The 22,375-nt window shown below is 41.7% G+C and overlaps 1 protein-coding gene and 1 pseudogene across 1 annotated transcript in view; both read left to right on the top strand.

Moving 5' to 3' along the window:
- Positions 1-22,375, top strand: part of WASHC4 (WASH complex subunit 4) — a 209,637-nt gene that overhangs the window by 137,973 nt on the left and 49,289 nt on the right. Inside the window, exons 17-24 of the mRNA XM_063927760.1 lie at positions 238-384; positions 4,526-4,605; positions 4,865-4,970; positions 14,598-14,714; positions 16,888-17,056; positions 17,212-17,366; positions 20,504-20,578; positions 20,897-21,001. Of these exons, the coding sequence (XP_063783830.1) occupies positions 238-384; positions 4,526-4,605; positions 4,865-4,970; positions 14,598-14,714; positions 16,888-17,056; positions 17,212-17,366; positions 20,504-20,578; positions 20,897-21,001 (954 nt within the window). The remainder of the gene's footprint in view (positions 1-237; positions 385-4,525; positions 4,606-4,864; positions 4,971-14,597; positions 14,715-16,887; positions 17,057-17,211; positions 17,367-20,503; positions 20,579-20,896; positions 21,002-22,375) is intronic.
- LOC134937754 (5S ribosomal RNA) lies at positions 11,843-11,962 on the top strand (annotated as a pseudogene).

Genomic DNA, 22,375 nt, shown 5'->3' with positions numbered 1-22,375 from the left:
CCAACAGATAATTTTGCTTGAGCTTGCATTCTAATGCTTAGGTGTTATAGTAAATGTCTAGCAAGACCGGCCTTCACAAACTACAGAACTATTTATATGATTCTTCAAATATTTAACATTACTTGAGTAATTGGGATTACTGTTCTTATTAGTCACTCTATGGAACATGGCTATATGGTTAGTCTTTCTTCTCACACATTTTAAATAAAAATTGCTGTTATGTTTCATTTAATGCAGAAGCGAGTAATTTCTGACAAGAAATACAGTGAGCAGCGCTTGGATGTTCTCTCCGCCCTAGTCCTGGCTGAGAACACTCTGAATGGCCCTTGCACAAGGCAGAGGAGACTAGTAGTAGCACTAGCATTAAGTGTGGGAACACAGATGGTAAGAGTTTGTTGTGTGCGCAACTGTACATTTACTATAGACTACGGTGTTGACATGTTGCTCTGTGATCTTAATGTATTACTAGTAAAAATAATACAAAGGTACGTGTCCCATGTTTCGATATATAGCCTAACCTTATATTGATCTGAACTCGAGAGTAAACGTTTTATATATTATCCTCTTATAGGCCCATTTATTGGCAGCTCTTTCATAATCAAAGTCTATAGGATGTGGTCCTTGTAGTGAAATCAGCATCAGATCATTGTGCTCTGTTTTACGTGATTCCTTGAAATTGAACAGGTTTTAATTTAGAAAATCGTCTTTCACATTCGTCTGTGCCTACAGGTACAGTCAGTACAATAGAAGCTGGTTTTGCTAAATTTGGAAAAGATTATTTGAGCTCCGTTGATGGTAAAAGTATGCGCCTTTATTTGATTTGAATCTAGTTCTTTGTAGGACAGTAGGTAGTTAAAACAACTTAGATGCAACTGACCATTCTAATTCTAATTTACCATTTTCATAGTTTAACATTGCAGGACTTCCATTTTTATAATAATGGCCAAAAGGAATCTCACAAGCATCATTTTGCTCATGACCATCTGTATTAAAAACTCTTGAAAAACAGGATATTATTGGCATATCTGGAAATCTTGCTTCTAATTGGTTAATAACTGTGTCTATGTATATACCATAAATATTTGTCTTAAAAGCAGTAGTAATAGAACAAGGTACCGTATATACTCGAGTATAAGTCGACCCGAATATAAGCAGAGGCACCTAATTTTACCACAAAAACCTGGGAAAACTAATTGACTCGAGTATAAGCCTAGGGTGGGAAATGCAGCTCTAGCCGTACACAGCCCTCATACTGCCAGATATGCCCTCATACTGCCAGATATGCCCTCATGCTGCCAGATATGCCCTCATGCTGCCAGATATGCCCCACAGTGCCAGATATGCCAGATATGCCCTCATGCTGCCAGATATGCCTCACAGTGCCAGATGTGCCCTCATGCTGCCAGATATGACAGATATGCCCCACAGTGCCAGATGTGCCCTCATGCTGCCAGATATGCCCCACAGTGCCAGGAAGGGTACTTACCCTCCATCGCTCCCGCGTTGTCTTCTGAAGGAGGGACACGGAGGGCACAGCGCGCGGCTCTCCTGTGTCCCTCCTGCGTCTCCGGCGGCGTGTATGTGTTAAATGAAGTGCCGGTTCGTGAGCCAATCAGAGCTCACGAACGGGCAGTTCATTTAACACACACACACGCCGCCGGAGACGGAGACGCAGGAGGGACACAGGAGAGCCGCGCGCTGTGCCCTCCGTGTCCCTCCTTCCACTGACTCGGGTATAAGCCGAGGGGGCTTTTTCAGCACAAAAAAAAACGTGCTGAAAAAGTCGGCTTATACTCGAGTATATACGGTATATGAAAATCTGACCATTCACCAGCAACATGGAGATTTTGTAAATAATTAACAGGTTTTTGTAGCTTCTAAGATTGTGGGGTAAATGTAAGGTCCGAGTTTGCCTGAGATGCAGTATTTTGGCCGTGAATGCCTGTCTTTTTAAAGCGGCAATCATTCCTAACGCAAAACCAACCTGTTTTTGCTGTGTAAATGATTGCCACTTTAAAAATATGGGCATTCACAGCCGAAATCCTGTACCTCCGGCAAACTCTGACCCTATTGCTTTTATCCCTGTGTCTGTTTCTGTTGAATTAACATCTTGCAGTTGCCAAACTTTAGACAATTTTGACAAATGAGATTGCACATCTGAAAGCATCCTAAGTGAAGCTGCAAAACTGAATCTTCATGTACTTGCCAACAGTCATTTTGTGTTTAATCTGGGGACTCTTCAGTATATTTTGAATTTCAGTTAAAACAGCCATTCTAACTGGGGAATGTTGAAAAAAGAACAGTTTTTTTAAGATATCATTAAAGTTTATTAAATAAGGTAGCTTAGCAACTGCTTGGACACTAGCAAGAGCCGGGCTCTGGTTTTTACAATGACTGTTGACCATAACTCATCTTTTTAACAGTTTTGCCACTCTTTTGTGCTTCCCAGTCATGACAGCTGCTCCATCAGAGCTTAGACCCACCAAGTTAGTTTTTTTTTTTTACAACTCTGTGGGGTATATTTACTAAAGCTTCTAAAATTGAAAATTGGTGATGTTGCCCGTAGCAACCATTCAGATTCTGTCTATCATTTGGGCAACATCACCACTTTTCATTTTTAGAAGCTTAACGGAGTATTCAATTAAGTGTCGTTTTTTTCGACTGTTTGAAAAAACGGCACTAATTTGACACGGTATTCAATTTTCGCCCGTTTTATAATCCATTTTTGCCCATGCCGTTTCACTTATTTTTTTTGTCTAATCGGCATGGGCGAAAAATTGCACCAAAAATGGGTGAGAACGCCCATGAATTTGCCAAAACACGTGTATCAGCTGCGAATTAACCGATACACGTGGTTTTCACCAGTGCTGGATTTTTTGACCAGTCGAAAAACCAGCACAGGTATTAAATAGGCCGAATGTAGATTCGACCTAAAAACGATCAAAAGTGCTGTTCTTCGACCAGCCTAATCTGCAGTGTCCTTGCTTCATATCTGTTTTTGTACTTTAAGTTTTCTTTAAGAAACTTAGATTGTTGTTTTCTATTTAAAATTTTTACTCATTATGGTTAACTGCTGGCTGAACACAGGTAATTATTAATAGCAGCCCAGATACTGTCCACTTGCTGGCTGGACAGATATTTTTAGAGCCCAGATACTGTTGACTTTCCATCCTGGCTGTATTAACTAGTGACTTGCAGCTGGCTGGACTTAAGTGTGTCTGAAGCGTGGCTGTTGAGACATTGCACTGCCCTCTGTACAGTGTACACTGACTGACTGTTCCAACTGCGTCCTGACTGTTATACCGGAGGAGGGAGCTGCATTAGGGGTGAATCTGATGTCAACCAGCACTGTGACGCCGGCAGTAACTCGTGCTGTACTGATGTTTCTGAGTGACTATGGGTAATGCCAGCTCAGTGCGACTGTTACACTGAGAAATGTCAGTGCAGCACATGTTTCCAGCCACGTCATAGAGCCAGGCGGCATGCCAGAGAAAACACAGCCTGAGGAGAACTTTGTTGTATCTTCTGTCCCACTAAGGGGTATATTCAATTAGCAGCGATAACGGACTTTTCGCGTGAAAAACCGGACCCGCGAAACGCAATTACAGCCTATTCAATTTTCCTGGAAAATTTATCGGTGATCATTTTTTCACTAATTTGACTTCACCTACTCTGAAGCAGGTGAAAAGTTGGGAAAAGTCACTATTTTAAGGTAAAAATGTTTGGATATGGTACAGAACTCCTGGGACACCCCCCTTAATGACTAATTAGGCACGTTGAGGTTTTTAATTATTTTTAATTGGCCAATAATGACATGTAATTTTTGGGGTGAAAAAGTACAAAGTGATGGAAATTGGGGTTCAAGGTATGGGACAGGTATATTGGGGTGCTTTATTGGGGACAGGTGTTTTTAGGCTTGCAGATGGGAGTAATCGGTCTGTTTTCACTTTTTTTTAAAGTACCCTAAAATGACCCAAATATATACTTATACCCATTTTCATGTACCCCAAATTTAATGAGAGCATTTATTTTGCTAAAAAAACTTGCTTTCTATCATTTTTTTGCATTTTAAAAAAAAATGCATATAACAGCCATATCACACAATTTAAGTCCCCAAAAACTCTCTAATGTGATCTCTAATACACTTCTCTTCTGTTTTCCTATGTTAGTTTAGCATTTTTTGGGGTACAGGCTGATTTCCCCATTTTCACATGCACTTTTCACTGCAAGAATTTTCATGTGAAACCCGTTTGGAATTAAATAGGTCGAAAAACGGAGCGTTTTCGCGGCAATTTTTTCGCCCGATTGCCGCGAAAAATTTGCTGGTGAAAAATTGCCACGAATTTGCGGATAATTGAATACCCTAGTAAGTATCAATAGTTGTATGTTGACTGGAGGGCTGCAATATTTGCCTGCCGCCTTCCTGTTTTCTACAGAAATATTGTAAAGGTCATGTAGAGATGGTTTTGAGATGTTAAAAGATAAAGTTAGTCTGCATTATAGCTATTGTTATTATATTTTATAGAGAACGTTTAAAGATGAGGAACTTTTACCACTCCAGCTAGTTATGAAGAAACTGGACCTCATAAGTGAAATAAGGGAAAGGTAAATAAATTGGATCATTAGGTTTCCAGCTCTATATGGGTATCTTTTACCAAAAGCGTGTTTTTAAATCCTGAAATAAAGGGATAAAACAAAACCTACTGCATCCCAGCATTTGTGTGTGTGTTAATGTATAATATGAATTATCTACATAAACAAAGATTGGCTGATTGTCTTCTCCCAATGTAGCTATACCTGTCATGTTTGTCTGTGGTAGTCCATCTCGTTTGAAATGTAATACATGATGTGTTTTTAATTCTAGAGTCCGGGCACAGTGTGACTGCTGTTTTCTGTATTGGCATCGGGCAGTATTTCCAATTTATCTGGATGATGTATATGAAAATGCTGTTGATGCATCCAGGTTACATGTGAGTGAACAGCTGCATAATGCTGTATACCTAGTGTGGAAATGACCATTCCATTAACATGAACTTGATGCAGTATTTTGGAATTTTAGTTTGAACTAAATCGATAATGTTTAAGATAACTGCTGTAATAAGTGCCTTGTTTGCCACCCTCATTAACAATAGTGTCCTCTAATTCTTAAGGTGTGTACACACGGTGAGATTCGGGCTAACCCCGATTCTCACTGTGTGATAGGGGCTAGGTCGGTATAGATGACTGTGCTTGCGATACTGACTGTGCGAATTTGGCTAAGTGTCAATTTTGACTATACTTTTATAGTAGATAGTCAAAATTCACTTGCCTGCACAGTCTATCTAGGCTTGCGATACCGACCTCGCGGGACCGCGCTTGCGATCTGCACTAACTTTTCTCGCGATTTTGACTACATAGTCAAAATCGGAAGAAAAAATCTTACCGTGTGTAAACACCTTTAGGCCGTATTTTAGCTAAAATATAAAAGGCTGCCACAATATTTGTATTTCCTATACAACTCATTGGTGTATCTTCCACTGTTTATATTTAAATCCATCAGTGTATAGGATGTGTAGGATATGAGGGAGTCTGCTCTGGTTCAGTATTAATATGTTTTGCTGGGAGGTGGGCATTCATTTTCCACTTGGAAATGCAAGTTCTCTCCTAATTACTAGTCCTCCATGACCGTGTCATGGTGCATCATGACTTAGTATATTCATGCCTGCCAACATGACCCTCTCCAGTAGGGACAGAATGCTCTGCTCCTGGACTTATCTCTTAATTTATGATTGTCATCACCTGTGGTGAATCAGCTTTCTTATCAAGTAACTAGTTCAGCACAGGTGATGGCAATCATACATTAAGAGGGAAGGCCAGGAAGAGATCATTTTGTCCCTCCTGGAGAGGGTCATGTTAGGAGGTATGCTTTACCTGAGTTAAGCTGGCCATGCACCTACAGATGTATTGTCAGATCTGGCTGGTTGGAATGAAAATCTGGTAATGGATGAGGTGACAAACACTAGAAAACAGACAAAAATGGTCAATAGGACAAATTGGTTAAATCCACGTCCATCTTTGTCAGTTTTATGCCATTTAGGAGCAAATGGCCAACTGTTATTTGCGCTCATCCATTACCAGGTTTTCATTCCAACTGTCCAGATCTGACAATAAATCGTTAGGTGTATGGGCAGCATAACTTTGTATCCTTGATCATTCTGTTTGTACTGCACTAATGAATGGTCACATACTAACGTAACGATTGCTGGTCCTTTTGTCATAAGGTACATGAGATGAGAGGGGAACCAACTTTATTTTATTGAATTCTATTTATAAATTGTGGCCTGACTAATTGTATAGAACTGGTATATTACAAGTTTAATGTGAAATGCTCTTTCAGTGAGTGAAAGAAACATCTGTCAATCTAACCTTGTAACATTAAGCCCATTACAAGCAGGACTCGTACCTTATCAGACAAAGGGGGTCATTCCGAGTTGATCGCTAGTGCCGTTGTTCGCAGCGCAGCGATCAGGCTAAAAATCAGCATTTTTGCGCATGCGTATGGACCGCAATGCGCATGCGCGACATACGGGTACAAAGGCCTTTGTAGTTTTGCACAGGTTCTAGCGATGTTTTCATTCGCACTGGCGGCCGCAAGGTGATTGAAAGGAAAGGGGCGTTTCTGGGTGTTAACTGACCGTTTTCAGGGAGTGCTTAGAAAAACACAGGCGTGGCTGGCCGAACACTGGGCGGGTGTGTGACGTCAAAAGCCAACCCACCAACGTTAGAATCAACGCACACGAAGAGTAAGTACAGGGCTGGTCTTGTTCTGCACAAAATGTTTTCGCAGGCGCTCTGCTGCACAGGCGTTCGCACTTCTGCAAAGTGAAAATACACTCCCCGTTGGGCGGCGACAATGCGTTTGCACGGCTGCGAAAAACTGCTAGCGAGTGATCAACTCGGAATGACCACCGAAAGAGCTGCACAGCCGATGGTCACTATTAAGCTCTCTGCATCCCAGCCGTAACTCTCTCTGTATTTGTGTGAATATGTATTTACCAGGCCACCTTATATTTCATTTTTAATCTACCATAACATGCCTTAGTGTCTGAAAGTTTATTTTGTTTTGTTTTTTTAATTTCAAAAGTGCCTATTTGAGGTATTTGAAAATCCATCTGCCAGATAAAACAAGGTTTTGGTGCCATCCGCTTTGCCACGTACTGTCATAGTTTACACACACTGCTCAAAAAATAAAGGGAACACTTAAACAACACAATGTAACTCCAAGTCAATCACACTTCTGTGAAATCAAACTGTCCACTTAGGAAGCAACACTGATTGACAATCAATTTCACATGCTGTTGTGCAAATGGAATAGACAACAGGTGGAAATTATAGGCAATTAGCAAGACACCCCCAATAAAAGAGTTGTTCTGCAGGTGGTGACCACAGACCACTTCTCAGCTCCTATGCTTTCTGGCTGATGTTTTGGTCACTTTTGAAAGCTGGCGGTGCTTTCACTCTAGTGGTAGCATGAGACGGAGTCTACAACCCACACAAGTGGCTCAGGTAGTGCAGCTCATCCAGGATGGCACATCAATGCGAGCTGTGGCAAGAAGGTTTGCTGTGTCTGTCAGCGTAGTGTCCAGAGCATGGAGGTGCTACCAGGAGACAGGCCAGTACATCAGGAGACATGGAGGAGGCCGTAGGAGGGCAACAACCCAGCAGCAGGACCGCTACCTCCGCCTTTGTGCAAGGAGGAACAGGAGGAGCACTGCCAGAGCCCTGCAAAATGACCTCCAGCAAGCCACAAATGTGCATGTGTCTACTCAAACGATCAGAAACAGACTCCATGAGGGTGGTATGAGGGCCCGACGTCCACAGGTGGGGGTTGTGCTTACAGCCCAACACCGTGCAGGACATTTGGCATTTGCCAGAGAACCCCAAGATTGGCAAATTCGCCACTGGCGCCCTGTGCTCTTCAGAGATGAAAGCAGGTTCTCACTGAGCACATGTGACAGACGTGACAGAGTCTGGAGACGCCAAGGAGAACGTTCTGCCTGCAACATCCTCCAGCATGACCGGTTTGGCAGTGGGTCAGTAATGGTGTGGGGTGGCATTTCTTTGGGGGGCCGCACAGCCCTCCATGTGCTCGCCAGAGGTAGCCTGACTGCCATTTGGTACCGAGATGAGATCCTCAGACCCCTTGTGAGACCATATGCTGGTGCGGTTGGCCCTGGGTTCCTCCTAATGCAAGACCTCATGTGGCTGGAGTGTGTCAGCAGTTCCTGCAAGACGAAGGCATTGATGCTATGGACTGGCCCGCCCATTCCCCAGACCTGAATCCAATTGAGCACATCTGGGACATCATGTCTCGCTCCATCCACCAACGCCACATGGCACCACAGACTGTCCAGGAGTTGGCGGATGCTTTAGTCCAGGTCTGGGAGGAGATCCCTCAGGAGACCATCCGCCACCTCATCAGGAGCATGCCCAGGCGTTGTAGGGAGGTTATACAGGCACGTGGAGGCCACACACACTACTGAGCCTCATTTTGCCTTGTTTTAAGGATATTACATCAAAGTTTGATCAGCCTGTAGTGTGTTTTTCCACTTTAACTTTGAGTGTGACTCCAAATCCAGACCTCCATGGGTTAATAAATTTGATTTCCATTGATAATTTTTGTGTGATTTTGTTGTCGGCACATTAAACTATGTAAAGAACAAAGTATTTAATTAGAATATTTAATTCATTCAGATCTAGGATGTGTTATTTTAGTGTTCCCTTTATTTTTTTGAGCAGTGTATATTATACAAGTGGAAGGTACAAGACCAGAAAACATGCTGAAGGCCAATAACCTAGTGAAGATACTTCTATTTTTTATTATGCAGGGAAAATGTAGTCCTATTTGCAGTGGTCTTCCCTAAGCTGCAATAGCAGCCAGAGATACAGTAGTATTTATTTTTGCACGATAAAAAGGAGGGGGAGGGTAATACACTGTGGTTTATAAAAAATTCATAAAACACAACAATTAATATAAAAATGGAGTACAAAGTAGAAGGAATAAAAAAAGGTACAAGGTGCATATCAATTGGTAGTATATATATAAAAAAAATGCTTATCTTAGGTACAGGAGGTAGGTCTGAGAAAGATCATGGAGTGCCCAACGCGTTTCGTCCTTCAGGACTTCATCAAGGGTGGTGTGGTACTGAGACAAAGCTCCTATTTATACCACTATCAATTAAACTATGTATGACATCACTTCCTCCCAGAGTGATGTTCAGGGAAAACCACATATTTTGTATGTTTTCAAAATTAGACAAATTATATGTAGGTAATGGGTGTCTTAAGAACAGAGCTAGTTACAAACATCAACTTAAAAAACGAGCAGTGTAGTGAGTGTATTCTATTAATTGTTCATATGAGTACTGGCATCCCGGACTTCCGCCCCACTTCCTGTAGTGTGACGGGTTCTTTTGCGCATGCGTCAACTCCCGAGTACACGTTCGGGTGACGGATGTCTCTTTAATGGTCCTTCTGCGCTTGCGTTGACTCCCGCGCAGTGTCTTGTCCCGGAAATTGTCGTACACTTCACCGGATGTCACGTTGCATACAGGAACCCGGAACCGCGATGCATCGTGAACCGCACTCAGGAATCGGAGCTCTCTGTGCGTCACTTCCTGTGGGAACTTAATTCAGCGAATGATCTCCGGAGGCTTGTCTTGAAACGCACGTGGAACGCAAACATTGTTTCTGATATCATTAATAATGGGTCCCAATGGCGGATTATTACTTCTTTGGATATACAGTCTGTGGCTTCTTCATTTAGACTGTATATGAGTATGGAGCTTGTCCAGAAAACATATGGAGGAGGGGTTTAGTGATCATGGATCGAGAAAAATATGTAACAGAAGCCAAGAGACTATTGGGCGACACTAAATCGTACAAAATATTACAAAAAGATCCAAAAGAAGATTATCTGGAAGATCTTCGATCACTACTTTTAAATGGACTACGTACCAGCATTTTAACAAAGGAGGAATACCAGTTTTTAATGCAGTCCTACCCCGTTACCCCGATATTTTACTTCTTACCAAAAATTCACAAATCAATCACAAACCCACCAGGCAGACCAATAGTGGCCGGTATAGATTCTCTTACTTCAAATCTTTCCGAATATGCAGATGTTTTCCTCAGGAAATATGTAACCCAATTACCATCATACCTCAAGGATACAACCGCAGTACTCAATTCAGTCAAAGACATCGAATGGAAATCAACATATTTATGGGTCACAATCGATGTGCAAGCACTTTATACATGTATCGAACATACAAAGGGTGTAGCAGCATGCAAAGAATATCTGGACAATGATCCTTCAATGACTGATTCCCACAGACAATTTATCTGTGACATCATGTTCTTCATTTTAACCCATAATTATTTTAAATTTTTAGACAATTTTTATTTACAAAGCTGCGGAACCGCTATGGGAACTATTTTCGCACCAAGTTTTGCTAATTTATTTATGGGAAAATGGGAGGAAACATACATCTACAATGACCACCCTTTTAAGAATTTTATTGTGTTTTACAAGCGATATATAGATGATATCCTGATGATCTGGGACGGCACAATAGAAGATTTTAACAATTTTTTTATTGAATACCTGGCACACAATGAATTGAATCTCACATTTACTTCAAAAACTGACAAGGAACAAATTGAATTTTTGGATCTCATCCTGGTGGGGAAAGAAAATAGCATCATCACGAGGAACTACATCAAACCGGTGGATACCAATAGCTACTTGGATTACAGGAGTAATCACTTAAAACAGTGGAAAAATAATATCCCCTATTCACAGTTCCATAGAATCAGAAGGAATTGTAGCGAAATAGAGGAATGCAACAACCAATTGGAGAAATACAGAAACAGATTCCTGGATAAGAAATATCCCACGAACATTCTTGACAAGGCGGTCAATAAAACAAGAACTTTGGTGAGAAATGACCTCCTAACATACAAGAAAAGGGAAAAGAAAAAAGACTCTACTGCCTTTATCACGACTTACAGCAGACATGAGAAAATCATCCGACAATCAATGAAAACTCACTGGAACATTCTTTTAATGGACCCTGTTTTAAAAGACATATTACCACCACAACCTGAAATCATTTTTAAGAAGTCAAAAAATCTTAAGGACTTAGTGGCACCGAGCATGCTGAGACCCATAAACAACAAGAAAGAACCTCTTATCAGGTGTGTAGGTAGCTATAAGTGTGGACACTGCAATACCTGCAAATATGTACACCCAAATCGAAAGACTTTCTCTGCAACAGGTGATATGAAAGAATTCAAGATAAAAGAATACATGAACTGCAACTCAACATCTGTGATTTACCTTTTGGAATGTGACTGTGGTAAAAAATATATTGGGAAGACAAAAAGACAGTTAAAACTAAGGATTCAAGAGCACGTTCGAAACATCAAAAATAAGGTGGAAGCACATGCAGTTTCTAAACATTTCCTGCTACACCACAATTCCAATCCTGAGGCCTTAACATACAAAGCCATAGAACATGTCACACTTGGCGAAAGAAGTGGCGATCTGGCAAACCTGCTATCCAGAAGGGAGATGTTTTGGATATTTCAATTGAGGACGATGCATCCGGCTGGATTTAACGAAAGCTACGAAATTTCTCCTTTTCTTTAAGTACCTTTTTGATACTACCCCCCTTCCCCCCCCCCCCCTTCTTTCTTTCTCCCTTATAATAAACACTGTGGTGTTTGGGAATGGCGCTCTCTTCTTATTTCTAGACCATCTTACAGTTGTAAAAAATTTCTGGTGAACTGGTGCTAAGTAGACTACAGCCATACCAAAATGGAACGCCCACTCTCGTCCGATCGTGGAAGCTAAGCATTTTTATGGGCCTGGCCAGTATCGGGGAGGGCGACCTCCGGAGAAGACTAGGTGCTGTAGAGACAATGTATGCACGTAAAAAGTTCCTAAACCAGTAAAACAGCTGTCATTCTAAATATTCACTCATATAAACCCTAAACACTTTTTGTTTTCACCTTCCTTTATTATGTATGGATATTATCCTATGCACTACTCTTAAGACACATTAATGTTATTTTTACACTCTTGCACTAAATAAATAAAATAAAACATAAGTAATAAAAGAGAATCAGCACAGGCACTTTAATAATTTATTACCTAATATTCAATATTTATTTCCTTTTTTATATAACACTAAAATGAATATATAATTGGTTCGAATGAAGTCCATCATAAAACTCTGGTAATTCATATATTTTTTATTTCCTCCATATGTTTTCTGGACAAGCTCCATACTCATATACAGTCTAAATGAAGAAGCCACAGACTGTATATCCAAAGAAGTAATAATCCGCCATTGGGACCCATTATTAATGATATCAGAAACAATGTTTGCGTTCCACGTGCGTTTCAAGACAAGCCTCCGGAGATCATTCGCTGAATTAAGTTCCCACAGGAAGTGACGCACAGAGAGCTCCGATTCCTGAGTGCGGTTCACGATGCATCGCGGTTCCGGGTTCCTGTATGCAACGTGACATCCGGTGAAGTGTACGACAATTTCCGGGACAAGACACTGCGCGGGAGTCAACGCAAGCGCAGAAGGACCATTAAAGAGACATCCGTCACCCGAACGTGTACTCGGGAGTTGACGCATGCGCAAAAGAACCCGTCACACTACAGGAAGTGGGGCGGAAGTCCGGGATGCCAGTACTCATATGAACAATTAATAGAATACACTCACTACACTGCTCGTTTTTTAAGTTGATGTTTGTAACTAGCTCTGTTCTTAAGACACCCATTACCTACATATAATTTGTCTAATTTTGAAAACATACAAAATATGTGGTTTTCCCTGAACATCACTCTGGGAGGAAGTGATGTCATACATAGTTTAATTGATAGTGGTATAAATAGGAGCTTTGTCTCAGTACCACACCACCCTTGATGAAGTCCTGAAGGACGAAACGCGTTGGGCACTCCATGATCTTTCTCAGACCTACCTCCTGTACCTAAGATAAGCATTTTTTTTATATATATACTACCAATTGATATGCACCTTGTACCTTTTTTTATTCCTTCTACTTTGTACTCCATTTTTATATTAATTGTTGTGTTTTATGAATTTTTTATAAACCACAGTGTATTACCCTCCCCCTCCTTTTTATCGTGCAAAAATAAATACGTCTTTTTTATATACAATCCATTTTACGTTCCTTTAATATAGACACCATTGGTCGCTCGCACCCAATTTCTTGGCTTTTTACAACATTTTTTACAGCAATTTACCACTGCTGTTTTTATTTTTGGGGCCAGCTGACACCCTTTGTACCAAGGGAGTGTAAAATTTGGACATACATTTTACATTTGCAGTGAGGGCCAACCTACCACAAGTGGCGCTATTTTTTCTTGTTGTTTACAGAGATACAGTAGTATATAAAACATTTTCACCAGGTATTCAGATGTGTCCTTAGCTTTTCTGAAATTGTTCCGAAGACCCTTGTACTGTGTCACCACTGTGATTTATTGTCTCTAAACTGCACTGCATAAATAGCCCAACCACAGCAAAACAATAACAAAAACAAGTAGCAAAGAAAATGAAGGCTAGTCGATGATGCAGTAATCTATACATGACAAACAACAATAACAAAGAACAAATATTTGCTAATTATTTTGCTACTTTTGTTGCCAATATGCAAAAAGTATGCATCTCCAGCTTGTAGAACCTTAGCAGAAAATGCTATCCAGCACACCATCTCATGAATGTGTGACACTGATAGCATCGCTAAGTAAGAACACTGTTGTACTTTACTGAACATCTGGACAAGATAGAGGTCTCTCTTCATCTAAATAGTGTCCTAGATGTAATTCTAGCATTGGCTGCGTATTTCACGTGATGGGGTAGCAGTATTGTATACACAACTATTTGGGTTTCCGTTATAAGGTCTTTAGGGCTTAATAATATCATGCATGCCAGGGTGTGCATATCTGCAGGGTGAGGTGGAAGCAGTGGCTCCTAGGTTAGCTGATCATACTTCTAGTAATTTTGCTGCTCTATGACTTGTTCTGCCTAGGGTTCTGGAATAGGTTGGTGAACTCTGCCATAGCATTTTACATGCTGACCAGCGGTAGCTCCTATCTGCAATTCTGGGGATAACTTTGCGAAAGTGTGGGAGCCCTGGCTTTAGGCAATGCCTAGTATCTGTGCTGATGCATAGCGTACTGTGTATTTTCTGTGGTTAGTTTCTCCTTTCCTGATTGCCGCATAGTATTGCTGGGATTGAACCCACCTCTGTGTTACTTCTTTTTTCCTTCTTGATTTTTGTGCAAATGAAATGTAACAAAAAAGTCCCCATACAATGCCCCGTACCATTAAGTGCAAATACAGTTCTGGGTAATATGGTAATGTCTCACATTTTATTTTCCCCCAGACTAGTAGGTCTTTATTGTTTTGTTTAGAAACCTTTCTTCTCTCCCTCCCTAATAGCCATCCTAGATGTAAAGTCGATAGTAGCCATGTGGTAAGTAATAAAGGGCTGTTTTCTTTCCTTCCCATGTTTAGTATATGTTCAGTGCGCTATGGAGCTGTGTCCCCGCAATGATGCACGCCAGGCACCTGGAGTCCCATGAAGTATTACTGAAATGCTATGACAAGGAAATCATGGAAGTATTGACAGAGGTAAGTTCAGGCCACACAGTCATCTGTCACACTGTGACATTGGGCAGCACGGATGGTGTTATGGTTAGCATTACTGACTAACAGCACTGAGGTCATTGGATTCGATTACCACCATGGCCCTGTGTGGAGATTGTATATTCTCCCCGTACTTGTGTGCATTTCCTGCGGATGCTCCTGTTCCCCGCCACAACCCAAATATATACTGGTAGGTCAATTGGCTCCCAATAATATTACCCCAAGTGTGTGTGTGTGTGTATGGCAATATAGAGTGTAAGCTCCACTGGTGCAGGGACTGATGTGTATGGCCAAGTATTCTCTGTAAAGCGCTGCGGAATATGTGTATGCTATATAAATAACGGATAATAAATTTGAACAATGAGATTCTAATTACATATTTCATCCACCAGTGACTTTAAAAATAATAATAATTAGATTGTAACCACCTTGTGTGTAGTATAATGTTCTCACTGTGCTTGTTATATGCTTCTGCCTTCTCCAAGCCAGGGGCTCCATAGGCAGTGTGGTTATTATATGTTTGTAGGAAACATTTCATGTTTTACCACATAGGGGCATATGCAATTCGGGGCGAATTGCGGCAATTTTTCGCCCGTTTTTAAATTCTACACAATTCGACCGTCGAATTCCGGCCGGCGGGTGCCGGTATTCGACATATTCAATAAAAAATGGATTCGACAGTCCCGCTGTCGAAAAACGGACCAATTGACGGATTTTGAATCAACTTTTCAGATGGTACAAAAAACGGTAAAAACCCCGAAAAAAAATTGTGTGGGGTCCCCCCTCCTAATCATAACCAGCCTCGTGCTCTTTCCCCGAATGTTGGGTATTTAATGCCACGGCCGCAGGGAGCGGTATAAAAGTGTCCCCCCGGCTGTGGCATTATCTGTCCAGCTAGTGGAGCCCGGTGCTGGTACAAAAAATACGGGAGACCCCTACTCTTTTTGTCCCCCGTATTTTTTGCACCAGGACCAGGCGCAGAGCCCGGTGCTGGTTGTTAAAATACGGGGGATCCCCTGTCATCCCCCCCCCCCCCGTATTTTTGCAACCAGGACCGGCTCAAAGATCCCGATGCTGGTTATGCTTAGGAGGGAGGACCCCACGCAATTTTTTTCCGGGTTTTTAACCCATTCCATAAAAAAAAAAAAATATATTTTAAAAAATATATAAATAATACTTGTGCCTCCTAAATAGACAAACCAAGTACCTAATCCCTTCTAATATAAATATATATGCTGTTAGCAATAAAAAGCCACAAAAAAAAAAATGTTTTTAAAATTTTTTATTACATTCCGCCAGCAAAGTGAGGCGGATTGAAAATGACGAATTTACTGTCAAAAAGCACTGTTGTCGAATTTACATTCTTCAATTGAATATACTTTTGTCGAAAAGCCGCATTTGTACCATTGCAGAAATGTCGAATTTGTCAAATGTCGAATTTCAAAAAGTCGAATTTCAAAAGTCCGTTTTTTTGACGAAAAGTACTGTATTTCATTGTCGAATTTTTTTTGGGGGGCGAAAAAGTCCAGTTTTTAGACATTTTCGGGAATTTGACCGCAATTGCATATACCCCATAAACTGATCGCATAGGATTAACTCTGATTCATACGCTGGCAGGTGCTATGGACGTGTGCACATACCCCAAAAAAACAACAGAAGACCATTATTGTTTTAAGGAACCTGTTACATTACAACATATAATAAATATATAGAGACTGATGCTGAAAAGATCTGTTGTAAGTACTGTATTGTGAGTTCATTGAATTTGAATATGTCCCTTCCATTTATGATGCCCGTACGTATCTTATATGTTTTAGGCTCTAGGTGTGGAGCATTGAGCACCTGTCACTCATCATGTACTGTATTTATCTGTCTGACCTTGAGACAGTGTAATGTGTATTTCCTGTCATTGTAATAGTTTTGATATCGTTATAAGAAGCAAAGCTAAAATCTGCAAGTGACATGGAGTTTGTGGTGACTCCACATACATTCCTAGTAGGCTGGTTTACACGAGCCATATCCGTGACACCACTCTCTGGTCAATCACTGTTCTTTATAGTGATATATTTATATAGCTTTGTTCTAATGCACATCTATGATCATGTAAGCTGTTTTTTACTGTCCTATTTTAATTGTATGTATAAACTTTTGTTTTTAGCATCTGTTAGACAAGCTATGTAAAGAAATAGAAAAGGATCTCCGTCTGTCTGTCCACACTCACCTCCAGCTTGATGAAAGAAATCCTTTTAAAACTGGTTTGAAGGACTTGGCCTATTTCTTCTCACTGACGCCTATACGCTTCTTTGACAGATTTATTGATATCAAAGGTAAACTGAATGCATTATCTACAGTAATTACATCAAACAACTGTGTAATCATGCACTTAATTTAGTACTACAGAATAAGTTCACATTGTAATTAATACTACCTTTATATGTAGTATGGGGCATATAATACTAGTTGTCTTTCTTTTGTTTTGCAGCCTATGTTACTCATTATCTGGATAAAACCTTCTATAATGTGACAACTGTAGCGCTGCATGACTGGGCCACTTACAGCGAGATGAGGAACTTGGCAACACAGCGCTATGGCCTAACGATGACTGAGCCTCATTTACCAAGCCAGACATTGGAGCAGGTATTGTCTATGCAAAAATGTAATAACTGGGACAAAATTCTGATTTAAATATTAAGTTATGCCCCATGTACAAACTATACATTCTATAGCCTGCACCGCAGGTAGCAGTGGCGAGTCAGTGGTACCTCAATATCAGAGGAAAGTACCTGCTCCTGTGCTCAGACTCTCACTTACCTCCACCTCTAAATACAGACTTGGCAATGACACTGGCGATCAGACTAAAATTCTACTACAGACAAGAGACATTCTCTTTTCTCTGATACTTGTGTACAGTTCACATGGCTCGTTATCAGTGTTTTTCCCACTGGAGAGCCCAGACACCCTCCGTTCTCTAATACAACCATGGTCTTGCTCATGTGCAACTGTTATTAATCCCACAAAACCCACTCCTACTGAATACTATTATCGGGTGTTCTGGTAACCACACACTAAACAGTCAGCACAAACTCTGTGTTACAGGCTCCAAATGTTACATCCAGAATACATGAATGGGCCATATTTTCACTATCCTTGAGAAAATGGCTGCCCAGTGCAAACTGGTAGGGATGATTTGGGATGTGTGTGAGGGGAGAGACCAGGGGCGGATTGGTATGGAAAATCAGCCCGGGAAATTTATGGAAGCAGCCCTAATGGGGGTGTGGTCTGATGAGGGGCGTTGGAGTCTGTTGAGGGGTACAGAATCCCTCCTCATAGGGCCTGATTGTACGCAATTGCTGCCTTCCTTGTGTCTTTTGCTGCAGTTGTGTCTGAGACCAGGGGCAGATTGGGAACTGAAAGTGACCCTGTAAAATTTTGTAGAAGTGGCCTGACAATCGCAGAACAAGGGACATAACATACCGTGTAGCCATGGCAGCATCAGTGGATGGCAGAGTTGCTGTACTGCAGGGATGGTATAACAGAATGAATGGGGACAATGCAGTGTAATGAGTGCAGTGGGCTGCCAGTCATGTGGAGGTTGGGGCCACTTGACAACACATAAAACAGGCCCCACATACCAGTCAGCCTACCAGGAATCTTCCTGGTGAGCCCTATGGCCAATCCGCCCCTGGGAGAGACTATTTCTCAGTTTCCAGATAGTGTTCCTACCAGAATACATTCACTGCTGTCTGCTGAATAAAAATAAATAGAACCATTAAACTCCCTGTCTCTCTTATCTCAGACGTTTACTCACCGTACCAACCAAACAATTCACTTTAGTCAACTCAGTTGCCAACTTTACTATGATCTTTTTCTCGGGCAGCCTTTGGAGGACACAGTAGGCAGAACACTGGGGTATAGAATGCAGAGCAGTGAGACTGGGCACTGTAAGAACGTGTAAACTCAAACTCCTCCCCCACTATACCCCAGTGGCTGCTTGGGATACCACCGTTTAATTCCCTGCCCATTATGGCTGCTTAAAGCAGACATTTTTTTTTATTTTTTTATTATATTCTTTTATTGCCAATAACCTTTGGCTTCAGCAGCTGGGGATGCTTGGATGGGGGATGCGGCAGCGATCAGCACGTCTATCTGAAGTTTTGATTCTAGTGGATGGCCTTGCCACTACTGGCACAGGTAGTGCTTGGGGCCCAGCACCTCCATCCATTAAGCTTGTACCGCAAACTTGAGATGCACCAGTAAAGTAAGAACTCCCCTCTTAGAGAAGGCCTGCTAAATGTGATCCACTGGCGCACTGTGTATGGTTTTGCATTCCTGAGCTTCCTGGCTTCTACACTGTGGCTTTCTCTCTGAATACAGGGTTTGTTGTGCTACTCTGGCTAATGCATTGCAGCTGGTGCTAAATACAAGAGAGACGTTGCAGTCCATAATCTTTATGGCAGGTGTGCGGCAGCTTATACAGAATATGAAATCGGCTTTACTGTCCATAGGCACTTTGGCTAATGCACTGCAGGTTGCGCTAATACTAGATCTGTTTTGCAGACCAGAGCTAGTCTGGCCAGGGCTGTCGTAACAGCATTGTAGACCCTGGGCAAAGCAATGCACTAAGGCCCCTAACCACCCATTCACAGGAAACAATCTAAAAATATCATAACATGCCCCTCCTGCCATCTCTCTACATGCTTCCATACAGTGAATAGCTCTCAGCACTCTGATTTGTGGATAGCTCCAGCCTTCTACCAATCAGCATGCTGACAGCCATTCACTTTCTGGCTGCAGGTTGGAAGACAGGTAGAGAATGCTTCCTGGCTGCTCTGATTGTGTGACCACTACCTGCCCCTGCTCAAAGGCCCCTACAATTTTGGGGCCCTGGCCAGCTGCCCTGTGTGCCTATACGTTAAGATGGCCTTCAGTCTGGCTTATGCACTGCTGCCTGGCACTAAATGCAAGATTTGTTTCCAGTCCATAGACACTCCAGCAGTAATCTGTACGACCTGCTGATCATGGAAATTTCTACCGACCTGATTGCAGGCTACGGTTATGCTTCCTGGGCCTTCTGTCTGCCTTGCGTCAACAGCAGGCATTCTTTTCATCTCATCTGCCCCTGACCAGTCAACTGTGCAGACTGTTCCATGGAGTACAATTCTGCAAGTTGGGTGGCACAGCCTCTGCTAAGTGTTTGGGCCGGGTAGCTTTCTGTCTTCAGTGCATACCTGTGTCAAGTTTCACAGCTTTGCTATTTGGCATCCATAATTTACTTTGTTACATCCCCAGTGTTCAGACTCCAGTGTCCCCCTATAGCTGCCCGAGTAGATGGGATTTTTACACTTTACTTAAAATCCATATGTGCTCTGTGTGGTGTTTAATGGTTATCATTTTTTTTTCCCTCCTCCTCTCCCTCCTGTTCTGTACTTCTGGTCTTACCTTTGGAGCTTGTATATACAAAACTGTAGTATCCCAGGCAGCTACCGGGGTATGGAAGTTCTTACAGTGCACATTCTATACCCCAGTGTACTAACTACAGTGCCCCAAAGGGTTATGAGAAAAGGATTTATTGTAAATACAACGATCCATTATTGAAACTTGTGTGCATCACACATGCTTATTCACATATAACACTGTCCCATTAAAGACATATGTTTCCTCTGGGAATACTTCCAATGTGCTATGGTTCCTGGTCAGTGACCACATGACATGTTGTGGCTAAAATGATGAGCGACCTCTGCATTACCCATTTGTTTTGTTCTGTTTTGTATCAGGGTTTGGATGTCCTGGAAATCATGAGGAATATTCATGTATTTGTGTCGCGTTACCTGTACAACCTCAATAATCAGGTATGAGGGGGTTTACTTGGTCTGATAGATGTGAGCTAATGTATCTGGAACTGTAAGTTTTATATTGGTAAATGTCACCAGGCTGCATGTAGTGGTTTTTATATGGGCCATGGAAATCACAGGCGGCTTCTAATATCCGTAATAATCTCCAGTAGAGTTCTATTGTTCCTTAGCAGGCACATGTTTTCTGTAATGACATCAGATGTTACCCTATTATGCAGGTATTATGTACAGAAATTGCCTGTGTATCTGTCATGCAGCTTGTCCACAGTCGGCTACATGATTTATATAATGTCCTGGTCCTGCTTTCCCTTGCAGATCTTTGTAGAAAGGACCAGCAACAACAAACACCTGAACACCATCAACATCCGCCACATTGCCAACTCCATTCGAACGCACGGCACTGGGATCATGAGTACAACTGTAAGCAGTTATGTCTCTTCGAGAACTGTAACTTTTGTCTCTGTGGTCATCACCATTAGTTACGTACTTCTGATCTTACTGCCAATGTTTCTATTATTTTGGTGATTATTTTAGCAATATCATTTCTTGTAAAATTCATGTTAAAATCTGTAATTACAATTCAAGTAACTGTAGATACTGGGCCTCATTCAGGTTGGTACGCACATACAATTGCGATTTTCTAGGCCACGTAACTGCTGCTGTTTGCAAGTAAAGCTGCCGTCCAGGAAAGATAAGACGCTTATCAGAGCTATCGCAGATTCATTCACAATTGCGTGCACATTTGCAGCCTATACACAAAACAAGGAACATTGAGGATAATGGTTGGCCTGTGGTTTCGCAGACTGGACACAGCAGTAGCGATGCAAGCGCCATGTTTATGCGTGCACAAGGTCGAAGCTGACTGCAGATACCATGAATACGGCCATGGCACGCCTGTGTTTTTCCAACCACTTCCCGTTAACACCTCCAAACGGTCACTTCCTGTCAATAACACGTCCATGGAATCCTCATCGCGAGTGATACCGCAGCGACACCTTGATGCGTGGGCATTGCGATCGCAGCACATGTGCAGTGTGAGGATAATCATCCTGTTGCGTGAACATCGGTCATTGCATAGAAACATGAATTAGGCCCACTGTCAGAAGCATTTTATTTGCAGAGTGATTTGTTATGAAGTGCAGCTCTGTTTTGTCATTAGCCTTGAGGTTGCCTGTCCCTAAACTGCTTGTATGCTGCTTTCTGCTATTAGTCTGTATTCTGCAGCTAGTCTGGTGAGCAACTAGTAGCCCACACAGTGGCTTATTAGGTGCCATACCTTCTAAAGAGGTGGTCAGAGGCAGTCCGGTAAATTACTCTACTTTCTAGTTAAGTTATGGTGACTAGATCAGTATTATGAGAGGTGTGTGGTATTTATCATGGTACAAGCCTTAGTTTGTAGTATGTGTTCTTCTGTTTCTATCTGATGTTGGTAGAAAGGGGAACATTCTTCACTCAAAAACCACATTGTGATAGTATCCCTGATCTGGTTATTACATTATGTCCTCTCACTGATGGAAAGATAATTTCACTTGCTAATTACAATGGGATAGAGCCTGGAAATGTGACCAGAATAATAGCCGATTCTTCTTGTAGACTCACATTCCCAGCTACTTCAGGGCTCCTATTGGCTGTTTCCTAATCCAGAATGTATCCCTTCTACCAGCACCCATCAGTGTGTGTCACTGCATAGACTAGTGCTCTTCATACATGGAATATGTCATAAGAGCAAACATTGGATGTAGTGTAAATGTCAAACCTTCATTCAAACTGAATATTTACACTGGTGCTTCAGCT

The sequence above is a fragment of the Pseudophryne corroboree genome, chromosome 6 (assembly GCF_028390025.1).
Source record: "Pseudophryne corroboree isolate aPseCor3 chromosome 6, aPseCor3.hap2, whole genome shotgun sequence".
NCBI classification, from domain to species: Eukaryota; Metazoa; Chordata; class Amphibia; order Anura; family Myobatrachidae; genus Pseudophryne; species Pseudophryne corroboree.
This window is presented reverse-complemented; position numbering and strand designations above follow the sequence as displayed.